The 16,396-nt window shown below is 36.0% G+C and overlaps 1 protein-coding gene across 3 annotated transcripts in view; it reads right to left on the bottom strand.

The window, feature by feature from the left end:
• LOC145998801 (ubiquitin carboxyl-terminal hydrolase 48-like) overlaps nucleotides 1-16,396 on the bottom strand; it is a 319,266-nt gene that overhangs the window by 289,988 nt on the left and 12,882 nt on the right. For all 3 annotated transcript variants that reach the window (XM_083135408.1, XM_083135411.1, XM_083135410.1), the window contains exons 4-7: nucleotides 15,768-15,908; nucleotides 12,268-12,450; nucleotides 10,150-10,392; nucleotides 4,982-5,139 (exon numbers count right to left, since the gene is read on the bottom strand). In XM_083135408.1, coding sequence (XP_082991534.1) covers nucleotides 4,982-5,139; nucleotides 10,150-10,392; nucleotides 12,268-12,450; nucleotides 15,768-15,908 — 725 coding nt within the window. The remainder of the gene's footprint in view (nucleotides 1-4,981; nucleotides 5,140-10,149; nucleotides 10,393-12,267; nucleotides 12,451-15,767; nucleotides 15,909-16,396) is intronic.

The following is a 16,396-nucleotide window of genomic DNA, read 5'->3' as shown; positions in this document are numbered from 1 at the left end:
GTGCCTGAAAATTTTCGCCTGGCACCTGAATTTTCAAAATCAGTGCTAAAAGAATATATTTCTTTCAATATTTAGTTTGCTTATGGAAATTCGCATTCCCTTATTTTAAAATAAAAACACTGTTAAGCAGCGTTGGCCTGGGTGGGACCGGCCCAGTTTTCCCCACGTGGGTTTTTTCAGAAAAATCCACCTTAAAATAACCAACAAAAAAACAGTCACAAAGTGTTTTTTTTTCTAGAAACTCTTGTACATTATTGCTTTAAATACTGGTGAAGTTCTAAGATTGTCAATTTTTGTTGGAAACCTTGTAAAGAAAAGGCTTTGCAGAGCTTATAATACTAAAAATAATGAATGTAGTACAAGTCATAGTGGGTTTTTTAAGGCTATTTTCCTCAAATCATGCTAGAAATGAAATTTTAACACAAAAAAATAAAAAGATTATATATCCAAGAAACAAAAAAAGAAAAAGTATCATACATTTTTAGATAAATCCTTTGCATTGAATGATGTAGCATACTTTAACAAAGCTTATAATTTTGAAATGTGGGAGCACATTGGTTATCAGTCACTTCTTTATGTGGGGGAAACAACTGATACAATACATTTTTGCATGTTTAAGCATTACAAGGGAGAATTGAATACATTTTATTGAAATGTCGTTAATTATGGCATACAGAAGACTCTTTAAATGATTTTTCTCATTTCTCATCCTAATGGTCATCTAAATTTAGAATCATGTAGGTAATTTTTCTTCTACAGCTAGAAAACTTGTGAGCAAAATTGGACAATTGTTTCAAGATGGCAGATGAAAAACTGATTTTCCCCCTCTATGGTATGCTCTTCAACTTTTTTTTCTTTCCAAAATGGTCTACAATACATTTTCAGAGTATAAGGAATTAAACTGAGTAATTTTAGAGATTTCACTGGTCTGCAATTTTGCAGTACAATTTTTAAAATAATATTTCATAGCTTAGGAGAGGAGTGGAGGGAAAATCACAAAAGTTGTAATTATGATAACTGCCATACAAGCAAAGCTTTTGAGTTGCAAGATAACTTGAAGGACTGCTCTCACATTGTATTTGAGAAAAAATTGTTATCTTGTTTAAAGATAGTAGACGACAGACCGGTTTAACATGTCTTGCAAGAACTTAAAATTATGCTCATATTTGACTAGGTTATATTTTCGTACATTAAGAAGCACAAGACTCAGCAATGTTAGTGCATCACTTGAGTTTTAAGTTTTCAATAAAAACTCTCTAATATAGAAGGGTGGGGGTAAGTCACCAATTTTTGAGACAATAATAACTGCAGCAAATTGAGAGGTTTTAACCTGAAATTTATCACAATAAGATACACCTCGGGAATGATTTTGTTTGTTTCATCTTGACATTTGAGGCAAGTTTTGCCTCCCAAAACAGTTTTTTAGCCGAAACAAACAAACACATATTTCTTCCTTTGGATCCCTTTATACACCTGCCAAGTTTCGTGGAAATCGGAGGGACACATAGGGCTCATATCCTTACTTCAATTTGTCCTCATCTTGACATTTGAGGAGGTTTTGCCCCCTAAAACAGTTTTTTAGCTGAAACAAAAAAACATGTATTTCTTCCTTTGGGCCCCTCTAAACACCTGCCAAGTTTCATGGAAATTGGAGGGGGACACTTAGATAACCTCCCTTCTTAGTCTCACACTTTGTAATTATATAACACTGTATATATTATAATGTTTTATTTTAATTTGTAAAACTGTAACTGAATTATTTTCCTGTAGTTTACGGTTATTACAAGCATAAGAAAACAGTTTTTCTTTGTGACGTTTCAGAACACAAACAGCAAGGAAAATGGCAATAAGATGGCACGAACACGATTTGGACATTACAAATCTAAACCCAAGAACAGGTTTGTCAACTCATATCATCGAAGAGAAGTATTTGATTAAAAAGAGAATGATTTTAAAAAGATTAACGGAAACACAGAGTTGAATGTCTGGGAAGCTTCGTTCATTGCAGAAGAACACTGGAATAAATTAAATAATGAAAATGGTAACATAGATCCAGTATGGAGTTTTCTTTTTCACAAATGGAGTAAGCCACCATCTTTAAAATTCAATATAACAGAAAACATCAAGAGACTTTGTGAAAACAATGATGAATTTGAATTACCTGATGATATTTGGGATTCATAATTTAAAAAAGAAAAAAAAATCTGAAATAAAAATAAAACAGACTGCTTTTTTCACAGTTAAGTTGCTATATTACAACAATGTAACATTGACAACATCTATTATATAATGGATTATTTTTGTTTAAAAAATTACTAACCATTGTTCTAACTGTATCTTTAGTCAAAATGAAAATAAATGTCTGATGAAAGGAGCGTGTGTTCTCTTGAAACGTCACAAAGAAAAAACTGTTTTCTTATGCTTGTAATAACCGTAAACTACAGGAAAATAATTCTATAATGCAAGCAATGCGTACATACAAGAAAAACTGTAACTGTACAGAGTGGCTCAAAAAGTCACTTAACACCCTCGGTACAAGGCCACTGCAGCGCGCAACGTGGAAATGGTGATGACCAATCGTTGCCAGGCCAAGGGGGAACCACATTGACGCCACCTGCATGGTTGGCGGTCATCTTGAAGTCCGCCATCTTGAATTCAACTTCAGAATTTTAAATGGGAAGGGGGTGATATGATATATCAAATCAGGCTAGAATTTCACGAGAAATGCAATGGTGAAGGTTTTTTTGATGTACCTTTAACCAGTAAAAAGTTATGACTGAATTCTTGTACCAATTTGCTCCTTTTCTGAGGTGTTAGAAAAATGCCTTAAAATTTGTTTAGCGCATTGGTAACACATCGAGATCAAAGTGACGTCTAGGGAGAGAAGTTTGCATGCCATTGCACAAGATTTTAATCTAATACATCCATGAAGAGCTGCTCATTATGAATGGTTGTCGCGAACAATTACAGTGTGACGCTTCCATTAAATGAAAAGTCCTTCACAGAGACAAGGCTAATGTTTACGTTCATAAGGAAGTTCATAAACAGAATATTCGATGCTTTTTATCTGATAACCCATTTTTGACAGATAAAAGCTGAATGGTTAGTGCTGGTAAGTTAATGGTGCGGCACGCTGTGTGGAACACGATTGGTTAGTCAATTTTCTATCAACGGAACCTTAAATGCTTAGGGCTACTTGGATTTGTTAAATAAACAGGTTTTTTCATCCTTGCTTATGGAAGAAGGTAATTTTTACAGTTTTTTTCAATAGGGAGGAACACCAGAACACTATGGGAATGTTGTGAAGCAGTTTCTGTCCAAAGTTAGTTATCAGATGACAAGGGTCGCATATTCTGTTTATGAACTTCCTTATGAACATAAACATTAACCTTGTCATTGTGAAGGACTTTTAATTCAATGGAAGCATCACACTGTAAATTGTTCGCAACAACCATTCATAATACGCAGCTCTTCATGGATGTATTCGATTAAAATCTTGTGCAATGGCATGCGAACTTCTCTTCCTAGACATCACTTTGATCTCGATGTGCTCCCAATGCGCTAAACAAATTTTAAGGCATTTTTCTAACACCGCGAAAAGGAGTAAATTGGTACAAGAATTCAGTCATAACTTATTACTGGTTAAAGATACATCAAAAAAAAAAACACCATTGCATTTCTCGTGAAATTCTAGCCTGATCATATCACCCCATTCCCATTTAAAATTCTGAAGTTGAATTCAAGATGGCCGCCGACTGTGCGGGTGGCGTCAATGTGGTTCCCCCTTGGCCTGATAACAATTGGTCATCACCATTTCCATGTTGCGTGCTGCAGTGGCCTTGTACAGGTGGTGTTAAGTGACTTTTTGAGCGACCCAGTAGAACAATTGTATAATTTTTGTATAACATTTCTATCTTGTTAAATGTGTTAAAGGTTTCATCCTGGAATGAAATGTCTCACATTTATGTGTGTTTCCATTTCCAATACATTCCAATGAATACATATTTGTTTCAATGGCATTTACAAAATCACCTCTGACATTTTATGTTAAACAAGTAAGATTGTTTTTGTGCACGAGTGTGTTAGCCGATGCATAGCAAAGTATTTTAGGAACAACACTTGAAAAAAAATCTTGAAGGACTAACTAATGAAAAATGTCTTTGTAATCGAAGATCATAATACCTTTTAAGGTGTGGTAATATTATAATGGGATTAAGATACGAAATTCTCGGATCCGGATCCTTTGGACATCCCTAATCCGAACCACTATGTGCCTCCACCAGGTTTCAAACCCAGGACACCTTGATTTAATGTTTGTGTGTTTCTGTTATCACGTGTATCATTAAATCAGAATAATAAAAGTGGCATTTTAAATTTTTCACTGTTGCGAGCTTAATTTTAAAATCTGCTGTGATATCGTAGTCGGCCATATATTAGAATCTATTGCATAGTTATTCATTCTGTTACCAGCAGAGACTTATTTAGGAATGCGAGTCTGGGGCAAGAAATAATTACTTTTAAACCAATATTGTAGCAATTAATACATTAAATGTTTAAATATGTAGCTTTATCTTAGTAGAATTCATGGCTTTCTTAACCATATTAAAAGAAAGGAAAAAAAAAAGCTGGCTCCCGAGAAAATGAAATTAATTTTAGCTTTTTCTACCCGTCTCCACAGGAAACCCATTCATTTGAGGCTTGGCAAACCCTTGAGCTGCTTTATGCAGGGGGACAGCTGGAAAAATTCCAACCATTGATCACCCACCTTGAGAATTGAACAGAGGTCTCCCATGTAGCAGTCAGATGCCCTACTGACTACACCACCACAGTTCCCATAATCTATGGTAAATAGGAAAAAAAAAATATTCAAAATGAACTATCAGTTTGAACGTGGTTCTGCTTCAGCAATAATATGTACTGAGTAACACCATCACAAGTAATGGCAGCCAGTTGATTTATCTAGCTACACAAAAATACCTACCCACATAATGTCCTGAATTTGCAGTAGGTCCTCGATGAATTAACACAGCACTAAGATTATACACCTGAGTGTCTTCAGGCAAATTCAGGTACTTGGACATATCCAGCACTTCTGGAAAGCTTATACTGGTATTCAATTTCTTCTTTCGCCCAGTTTGCCTGTAAAACAATCAACACAACTATAACTAGAGCATTAATTACAAAGTTCCAAATTCTGTGTAATATTTTGCATGCCATCAAATGTTTAAAAAATCATTGTTTAAAAATATCAATACTCATGCGGATTCACAATCAAAAAATTTTCTTTGGTTTCATAGTTGCTGTAACAAAGTTAGCATGCTGTCTGAAACTATTCACGCTCTGTATTTTGAACTGAGGGGACAGTAATGACTGGATAACAAAGAAAAGTATTGCTCCATATTGTTCAAAACAGCTGCTGGTGTTTGTACTCACAACTAGTGAACCTTTGTTGTGTGAAGTACTTTTGTGTAAAGATGCGTATTAGTATTTTGATGGTGTGTATAAGTATTATGCACACAGCCGTGTGTGTAACAATTCTATACACCCTATGTAACAAAGTAGTTTTTTTTTATGTTCAAGGTAACCAAAAAATTCTTCCCATTCTAGAGCAGTGATAAACAAAGAGCAATACAGTGGATGGTACGTACCTTTAGGTTTCAAAGTAAGCACAATACCCTGGTGATAAAATTCGGCAGACTTGGACTCAAAGAAGTCCGTGAGTGCATTCCGCAGGTCTCCCTTATTTGCGAGGGATCTCCCACGGAGGTGGTTGTCGAGAGAATGAAACAGGTGGTAATCTGTTGGTGCAAGGTCCGGTGAGTATGGTGGATGGCACAGTGTCTCCCAGCCGAGTTCCTGAAGGGTCTCCCGGGTTCTCTTTGCCACATGTGGCTTGGCATTGTCGTGCAGGAACAGCACACCCTTGCGATTCACGAATGCCACCTTCTTCTGCCGCAATGCATGGTGCACTATTTGCAACTGCTGAGAGTAGTGGTCAGCAGTGATGGTCTGACCAGGTGGAAGGAGCTCGTAATGCACCACTTGCCAACAATTCCACCATACAGAGAGCATAACCTTTCGTGGGAGCAGAGGTGGTCTTGAGGTGTGAGGAACAGGGTCATGTGGCGACAACCAATGTCTGGTACACTTGGGAGTGTCATAGAGGAACCACTTTTCGTCACCAGTGAGCAAGCGATCAAATATGGGTGTGTTCAGGTGCCGAGTGAGCAAGGACAAACAGGCTCTCACTCGCTGTTCCTTGTTGGCTGCCGACAATGTGTGGGGTACCCACTTGCTTAACTTGTATGACTTCCCTATCCCATGCAGGTGAAGTTTGACTGTTCCAGCGGAAACATGGAACCTTTCTGCAAGTTCATCACACGTTAGACCACTGTCCTCCTCGATGGCTGCTTTCAGAGTGTCGTCATCCAACACATGTGGTCGTCCACTGCGAGGTTCATCCGAAAGGCTCGCATCGCCCGAACGGAATTTCTGGAACCAATGCCTGGCAGTGCGTTTGTTCACGGCATTCTCCCCAAATGCCAGGCAAATCTGGCGACTTGATGTGGCAGCTGTAGGCCCACTTTAAAGTCATACAACAAACACACGCGAACAAGCTGCTTCGATACCTCCATTTCTCTTCGACACTAGATGAGCTATGACTGCTGTGTGTGCGCAACGTGCCTGTATTACTGACAGTCGATGGTCAGACTAACTCCCAATCGCTTGGTAGGCACGTGAGTCATTTCGTTTCCTCTCTGCGAGCGCATGATTAATGGGACGTCAAAAACGGCAAGAACTTTTTTGGTTACCTTGTAAAATTTATTCAGAAACTAATATGTGACTATAGTGCAAGTTTCTGAAACCTAAATCTACAGCACTAAGTAAAACAGCCAAAACCCGAAAATAGCCAAGCTCAACCGAAAGCAGGATACATTGCCAGCAAAAACTAGTAACGAATATTTGTCTTCGTGCACACGTAAAAAAGATCACGAATATAATAATAATTCTTAGTCATATAATAACTAAAATAACTTATTATTACTGTTCTAAATTCCATATATCATATTATATTACAAATTATTTTAGATTTCGCAAAATGTAAAATGCGTAAAAAATTGACATTGGGAGTTGGGGCAGGAAGTGGAATGTGCACCCCCGTGAAGTGTTTCCCAAGGGAGGGAGGGAAGATTCAACCGACCTTGGTCTACACCCTGCTTCCAGTTTGGTTCAGCTCAAATTACGTCAGAAGTGTTGACCACTACCTGTGTTTGCAACTGACAAATTATTTACACAGTAATTCAAGTGTGCTGTTTCTCAAATTTTACAACTACATTCAATAAATTGTCAGCTTTTGAATAGAACTTGGGGTGAGAAAAAAGCTATCTGAAATAGAATTATCTACTGATATTTGTACACAGCACAGAAGTAAATCGTATACATTGTGCACATTGCAAACACAAGAATATGTTTTAAGTTTTATTGTTGTTGTTGAGTTCGTATTTTAAGTCCACTTTATGCACAATAAGGCTAATCGGGACTGGACCTACAGTTTAAAGTGGGTACTAATAAATAAATAAGAAATTCAGTACACCTTTAGTTGTATGTGCAAACTTTCGGTACAAAAACAGAGTTAATTTTGAGTTCAATAGCGATAAATAAAATAAAATTTCGCTGCTATAGCGGCGAAAAAGCGTTATATAAAATGACATTTTGGTTTTAAAAATGTGAATATAATCCTAAATTTGATTTAAAAACTGCACTTATTACACAAAATAAACATAGCCCTTCTAATAGCACATTTATGTCGTTATGAGAATATTAAGTTTATTCCTGTATAAAGAGATCCATTTTTGCTTCTCAAATATTTACAGCAGAATTAATCAGTTTTCCATTAATTTCGTAACTCACAGGATAATTCTGACTTCAGAAAGTTTCACGTCGGTAAATTAACTCTAAATTTCATGTTTAAGAGTTAATTACACAGTTTGCAGTTCATTTCGCATTATTTCGTGACAAAACAAGGTAGGAAAATGCACCTCACACCTTTCAGAAACATGAAAAATTAACATTACAATGTGTTATTTCAAATTTCGTGTTTTCGTCAAAAATGAAATATCCATGCCTCTACTCATTGTCTGTGACAGGAGACTACTTGAATATAAATTTAATATGCATGGCAGTTAAAGTATTAAGATATATATATATACCGATGGACAAAAATAAACGGGCAGCTTAATATTTGACATCTGAATTGCAATGATATATTACAGAATGTTTGGCAGATCATGCAGTACCATATGCACCATTCATAGGCCCGGACTTTGTTTATACATTCGTACTTAATTCGGTTTCTGCAACATTTAGTTAGCCTTCGAATCAGAATTTATCACAAAAATGCAAGTGTCCGGTTTATTTTGTCCAGCAGTGTATATAACCTCAGTAATCGAACTCAGAGAGAAGAGGTGCATTCACCAAACCCTTGACAATCTTTGCTATCGTGCAGAGAACTAGCAGTGCCTAGATGGTGCTAGGTAAGTTGACTGTATGGGTTCTTTGATGAGGAATACATGTATACAAGTATTTACTTGCAACTTCTACAGCAGATTACTCAAAACTATCAAATATGGGCTCACATTGGTACACCTTTCAGAACAGATTTAGTAGAGCTAGTGTATGTGTACATTCATATTTTCTTTAATGAATTAAATCTCTTTTAACAGTTACTCAGAGATAATAAAAAATCTTCAAGCATGTTATAAGTTCAGACTTGTTTGAGCTTACTTTTGTTAATCCTCATTTTTCAAGATACAATGTTTAAACTGAAAATAAATGTTCCCCATGCCATACTGGAGGAGGATTCTTCATATTTGAAAAAAAAAATACCGTATGAAGTTTGACATCAATGACCATGAAATTAATTTCAGAAAACTGAAACAATACGTTCTATACAATGTCACATTCAAAGATGGAAAAATGAATGTGGATTCTTACTGCTTACCAACCAGAACTCTACAAACAGCAGTATCACAATTTAAAATGTCAGCTTTAAAGAACCAGATGTTAGGTTGGCAAACACTGCAAAACTGAATGTTTGTGATGTTCATCACCCAGGTATGTACATCAATATATGATAGATTAAAATTGAAAATAAAGGGTGGGGGTGCTCGTTTTTTGTTATTTATGTTTTAATTCTTCACTTTGAAGAGGTTGGGGATACGTTTTCACACAAAACTTCCAGTCATGAAAAGCCAAATGTCCAAACGCCATTCAACGCTCCGGAGTGCAATAGTGTCCTACCAAACCTACTACAATCCCGCCAGGAGGAGGAAGACTTGTTCCATCAAATGTACTAGCACTTCAACTGACTCCTATTGGACTTCACCTGAGAAAATGTCAAAATTACTACATTGGAGCCATACTGTCGGATTAAAAATTATGGATATTTAAGTTTGGACCGTACATGCAGGCATTATGGCAATGTCCATTGAACTGTGTAAACTGCAGGCTGTCATTGTGAGGGGTGTTGCCACATCCAACAAACATAATTACTAAATTGAATAAAGTTCCGTTTAAAATCAATGAATTGACAATTACATTGTTTTTTTTAAAAAAAACAGTTGAAAAGAGCTTGATAACAAGACCAAGATCGTATTTGTAGGAATACCCAATACTAAGAATAAGTTGTTTCACAAAATTGATAAGAACCTTCTTTTGGCCAATCTTAAATATCTGAAAATTAAGGATTGCATTTGAAACCTTTCTACATGTGTTGTATTTAAATTTCATCACGATCAGACCCCAAGTTTTTTCTTTATAGAATCTAAAAGAGAGTGCTCGGTTGCAAAACACCAAAAAAAGGCACTTTTTTTCTTCTCACGGCAATAAAAAATCGATGACATACTAAAAAAAAAATTTGGTTAGCACAGATTAATGTAGAATTGAATAAGCTAAATTCTGGTGTAACTCGTTTTTGTGTAGGTCTGTCTACTACTTATTTTTTAATTGGGAGTCCAAACTCTAGTATCCATAATTTTTAATCCGACAGTAGTACAGAAGTGTTTCAATTTGGGCAAAAATAAAATTTGAGAAAAAAATGGGTCAATCAACCCACTGTAATGGAGATTTACATAGACAGACAAAACTCACCTATCAAAAACAAATCTTAGAAGCTGTAGATTGAGCACGGGAGGTAAATGATTCAACCTGATGTTCCTTGTAGCATTTTGCTTCTTCTCACAAATAGTGCAGTGGTATTGATCAGCACCCTCTAGTTTCTCATCTTGTAAAAATTCCTGCAAACATCCTTCCAAAGTTTTGTTTCCTTTGATATTTAGATCGAGCTCATAAAAGGTTGAATCACACATAGATTCTGTGGCACACTGGGAACACCTGGAAAACATTGGAGCCTATTATTGTACATGCTATTTGCAGTACCTAAACAATTGCAATATGATATTGCTTCAGTACCTAATCGTATAATATTGCATCACTAAAACTAAAGAAATTAATTCGTTCATTTCATACGTGAAATTTGGTGTTTCCACGTTGCGAATTTGTATGCTTTCCAATTAATTTCGAAGGTGCACTGCCTTCTTTAACTGAGTTTGAGTATTTTTGTTTTAAGTCCACTTTTATGCATAGATAGGCTAATTGGGACTAGACCTACAGTTTACAGTCGGATCTGAATCACTAAGTGCCTCTACCGGGTATCGAACCTGGTATCCCTTGGTTGCAAGGCAACACTACACAATCAGGGAGGTCCTTCTTTAACTGAGAATGCTGTGTCTGGGACGGAGGTGGTAGTGTGTCACTGCTTTGTGCCAGGCAGCAGTAATTTTGTTTCCTTCCATCTGGCAGCACTGGTGCAAGTTTCTTGGTTTGAAATGTCTGCTGTGCTTTCCACTGGGAGCTCTTTTGGTTTCCGTCGTCTGATGGCATTGCAAGGCAGTGACTGACAGGTTGGGTTGTGTTGCTTGGTGCGATGTGGTTCGTGGTGGGTGTAAGGGGGTTGGGAGGGAGGGGGGGGGGCAAAACAGTTGCCAGAAGAAATCACATCACATGACACAAACCAAGAAACATGCGCCAGCGCAGCCAGATGGGAGGAAATGAAACTACCGCCACCCGTGAACAAATAAATCAGCGACGCACTACCATGTCCGTCCCAGATGCCGCATCCTCATTTAATGAAGGCAGTGGTCCTTAGAAATTAATCAGAAATCATCCAAATTCACAATGTGGAAACACCAAACTTAACATATATATTTCAGCGAAAAATGCAGGCTCGATCAGGACTCAAACCTGGATCTCTGGCACACTGTGCCACAGCTCTACCACTGAGCTATCGAGCCAGCCTGGCCTCGCCTGATTTTTTGCTGTCGCTGTTTTACCTGTGTGGAATCATCTCTGCTAGTGCTACCACAACGAGATCTGTTGCCTTTGAAACACTGTAGACGTCGACGTTGCCTGGTTCCTCCCAGCGTAGAGATGTCAATTCATTAAATTAGGCACACAACGTCGAGGCCAGGTTGGCTGGTGGTAGAGCAATGGCACGGTATGCCAAAGACTCGGGTTCGAGTCCTGGTCGAGCCTGCATTTTTCGCTGAAATATCTATGTAGTACATCTCCTGTGTGTGCCTAATTTAATGAACCAAACTTAACGTATGAAATACTAAAACCGTGTTTACCACATATTAATTCATTCATGGGACTTAAACGCAGTAAGTTATTAAAATCCACACAAAATGTACCCATGTATCCACATAACAGTTTATTCCATTTGATTAATCCACATTTAAAGTTAATATAATGAAATAAACCGTTACATGGATATGTAAGTACATTTCATGTGTACATTAATAAGGAAATTAAAGTTATAAGAACTAATCATACATAAAGTGCACATACTGTTGTGTCATCTTTGCACTTTATCAGGGAACTTTTGGTTTTTGAGAGCAAGGGCATAAATTAAGGTCACACTCACAGTAGCCACTGTAATATTATTAAGCCTGTAAATTTACAGTCTAACCTACACCCTAAAGTTTATCATTTATATGGCCTAACAAAGTCCCTACACCTTGCTGCATGGATTTCAGCTGTAAACAGCAACAATTATAAATAACGGGATATGCAATGGTAAGCCTTACAAGAGGTTGACGAGTAAAAATAACACCATTTCAATAATGTTCATACATATGTGTATTAAAATGCACAAAGTGGCATTTTTTTTTATTATGCACCAAACCATATTGTATAGGATCTACTTACTTTGTTACATAAGAATACTGGCCCCTAAACTGTTCCTGGACCATATTCCTGACGAGAGGCAAACTTTGATGAGCCATTCGAGTCTCCAGCATTGATATAAAAAGCTTTGAAAACTCCTGTGCATCTTGTTGGATCATAGCATCAATGCCCAACGATTCTATGTAGGGTGATGGATCTATATACCTGAAGAATAAAAAGGAAAGTTTATTTTCTTTCTCAAGACATCAGGGGTAGCTAACAATCTTTGCTCTCAACAATGTATGCCAAATCTACTCATCACTAGAACAAGCCAACGTTATAAACGGACCTGCATCATAATTGAATGTCAAGTTAATCAGCCATTACCAGTATAGAAAAAAAATTACCTCCATCACAAATGAATGTCCCTATGATTTGCAAGCACAACAAATCTGTGAAGATACATAATATTGCTTCAAAATATTAGAATGTATTTTTTGAACCCTGAATAACAATAATGATAACTTACACATTAAATAAATAGAACAGCTGATGCCAATGTTTCAATAGGAATTTGTTTACCAATACCAGCCAATACTTTTCTTTGGCATTTTGGTCTTTCATGGGATCTAATTCTCTTGAAAATTATGCAAAATTCAGTTCCATTTATTTTGCACGAGTATTGTGTGAAAAACTGGATTTTGTAATTATGTACCTTATGTTTTAATATTCTGATGAATTCTTGAATATTTTAAAGCAAAACACTGACAATTGATGGATATAATTTGCACTGAAATACTGACATGCTAATATTAGTATGTAATTTCAGTTGGAAAAAAAAAAAAAAAACTTCATAGGAGCATCAGTTTCTAATGGTTTCGGCTCAGTCCTAGCAATAAAAATTCAACACTGAGGGAAGGGGATTTATGAATATATGTAATTTCATAATTTCATTCAAATACACTCTCTGCGCAAGTATGAATTGGGTGGAAAATTCAATTTACTGAAGAATCTAATGCATTTCCTTAAATGAAAGAACTGACTACACAGATACACTTCCTGGTTCCAAGAACCGGGAATCCATGAACCCACATAAAAATTAGTGTTATTACACTAGCATCATATTCAACAGAACCTCAAAGACGAAAAATTATATTTGGAAAGCCAAAGTTAACTTGCTTTTAAAACTGGAGAGCAATGCTAAGGATGACGAGGAAAGCGATAATGAATCTCACACACTGACATAGACATGTCATGTGTGTTACATAATGTCATCTTGAAATTGAAGTGCCTGTAGGTCTATTTCTAATAATTTGCTTAATGAAAAATAGTCTTGTATTGTAATAAAATTTGGAGTGAACATTAGATTTGAGTAAATATGGCATATACGTTTTTACGCAAGCAGGTGGATTAAGTGCATTATGCAGGAAAGTGTAAAATTTGGGAACAAAAACGAAGTTTCACCGTTTACAATTACACACACTGAAATTCTTCAAGTTATCACTGGATGTGTCATTTTGAACTATATAAAATTAAGATAAACTTCATAGCTCTTTAATGTTTCCTGTATGTACATATCGCTTGTATTGTGGAATAATTTCTCTTCCAGTTTACGGTTTAAAAAATAAGAAGAAATAGCTTGTTTCACAGTTGAATTGTTATGATCAAACAATGTAATATTATTCACAAGATTCGTTGTATAACGGCTTCTTTATATTCTTGTTAAATTCATTTCATTGTCATAACTGTCACATTATTCAAACTAAAAATGAAGATCAGATGAAAGTAGTGTGTATTCTCACGAAGCAAAACAGCAAAAATTGTGTTTATATGCTTTTGTTTGGGATAGTTTAATGTATGTGTTATTATTAGTGTTATGAATGTGTGAGAAGTTGTATATTTTAAGTGTTATTTTAACTTCTTACAAAGAACTATGCAGACGCTCTTCTATGGTCAATGTTCAAGGTGTAGTAGGTATCGGGGAATACCAGACATGAAAAAAAAAACACATCGAGCAACATTGCTAAACGGTGTTCGACTCCACTCCAATGTACAGGGTGGCTACTCTAGGACCATGATAAAATTCAAGTATAATTCCCGGTTTTCAAGGCGAACTTTCCAAAAATTGAAGCAGATGTCTTCTCTGTTTCAACCTTACGTATTACTGTCTCTCACTCAACATCTACACAATATCTTGATTCCAACATCGAAAAATTATAATTCAATTAAACGGTATACGTAATATCATTAAAATATTTAATTTAATATGCTGAGTTTCTATTTACAATCAGAGGCGCAACCACGAATTTTTGTCTGGGCAGGCAGGGAGAAAGTACTAGGATAAACTTACTAATAATAATAGTGTTAATATTATTATTATTATTATTATTATTATTGATTTGTTTTATTTTACTTCGCTTCATGTGCCACGTTTGGCTAATTTCCGAAGATGGGATGAGTGATGATTAAATTGATGAATGGACAGTCACAAACATCCATACCCAAGCCAGGATTCCAACCCGCCGGGACCAACATTGTTATTATTATTATAAGTAGTAGTAGTAGTAGTAGTGGTGGTGGTAGTGGTAGTATCAAAGATGTTATTATCCTCGTAAATTATGCAAAAAGAGGGTAGAAGTTGGTGCTAAAGCATTTGTGTTCGAACAAACTATTTGAATTATTTTTTGACACATTCAATTTCATTTTATTTTTGAAAGATAGAAAATGCTTGATAAATGCATTCCAAATATTATTCTTTTTTACATTAACATGTATAACTTTCATGTACGATATATGTTCCACATATATGCAACATGGAGCGACATGGATATTAAATTGTGTACGTATTCAGTTTCTTTAATACATATTATGTACAACATATAATATTTAAATACATTACACAACCAATTCATCCATCTCACAATAAACCAACAGCAAAAATTATATAAATTGTCTCTCAAATGTGCACGCTCCCTTTCCTCAAAACAATTGTTCTTGCATTTAAAACAAAATCAATTAAGACAAGTGTTATTTCTCTGTCTGATAATTTTCCACAATGCATTCCGGAGAACAATGAAATAATGCGAGCGAAGCGAGCAACAAAATTTTTGGATCTAATTTTTTGCAGCAGGCTGAAATCAATATTGATTTAATAGGCTGCAAATAATTTCATGGGAAAATTTTACGTAAAATAATTTTTATTTGCATAAAATGTGAATAGGATTTGGATTAATAAAAGTTATAACTTTTAGACGAAAAAAATTCAAGTAGAATTCACGCATAATTCCCGGAGCCAATAATTCACACAGAATTCCCAGTAAGTAGCCATCCTGAATGTAGTACAGTGTTAGTGTAAATTAAATAGTGTAAATAAGTCTTCCAGTGTTTAAATACAAATCACCACAGCTTGTAAGAACCATAAACTGCAAGAGAAACATTTCATAGATTTACAGCATTTTCAGGACGAAGGTTTTGTTTTTCTTCCAATGAGCAATCTTGTAAATCTGCTTTTGAATATTGAAATATAAATTTCTGCCACTTACCTCCTATTACCAAACTGAAGCAAGGCAAATAAAAGTTGCAAGTGGGCAATGCTTGATCCAGGAATATAATGTACCTCTTGCAATGTTGGATTAACCGATTCATGAGGATCTTCCTCTGGATTCCATGAATAAATAGCTTTCCTGTGGAAAAGTGATTAAATGAAAAACAGAAAAGTATGATATTTCTTCTATAACATTCTAAAGAAAACAAAACGAACAGTAATATTTCACTCATTCGTCAACATATTCATGCCGTTAGATAACATTTGAGTTGTGTGCCAAGCATGCTGGGTGGAGAGAGGGAAACAGGGAGAGGGGGAGGCAGAGAGATGGAGAGAGACTAACAACTTAAAACTAAGATAAATCAAGAAAAAGGAAAATGTTAAGATTGACTGATTGATTTGGTTTATTTTACTTCACTTATCTGCCACTTTTGGCTAATTGCGAAGATGAGAATGAGTGATATACACAGTGCGGCAATTTGAAATTGAGACTGATTTGTTTTCCTCGGTAGGTGGCACCACTGTGCAAGCGTTCTGTGGTGCGAACAAGTGAGGGGTATCTCACGAACAATTGGTGCAGAGCTCGTTGACCTTGAGTGGCATGTGGCATTGTTGAGTGTGGACACG

The sequence above is a fragment of the Lepisma saccharinum genome, chromosome 14 (genome assembly GCF_977018435.1).
Source record: "Lepisma saccharinum chromosome 14, izLepSacc3.1, whole genome shotgun sequence".
Classification (NCBI taxonomy): domain Eukaryota; kingdom Metazoa; phylum Arthropoda; class Insecta; order Zygentoma; family Lepismatidae; genus Lepisma; species Lepisma saccharinum.
The sequence above is the reverse complement of the archived record's forward strand: the minus strand, read 5'-3'. Positions and strand labels throughout refer to the sequence as shown.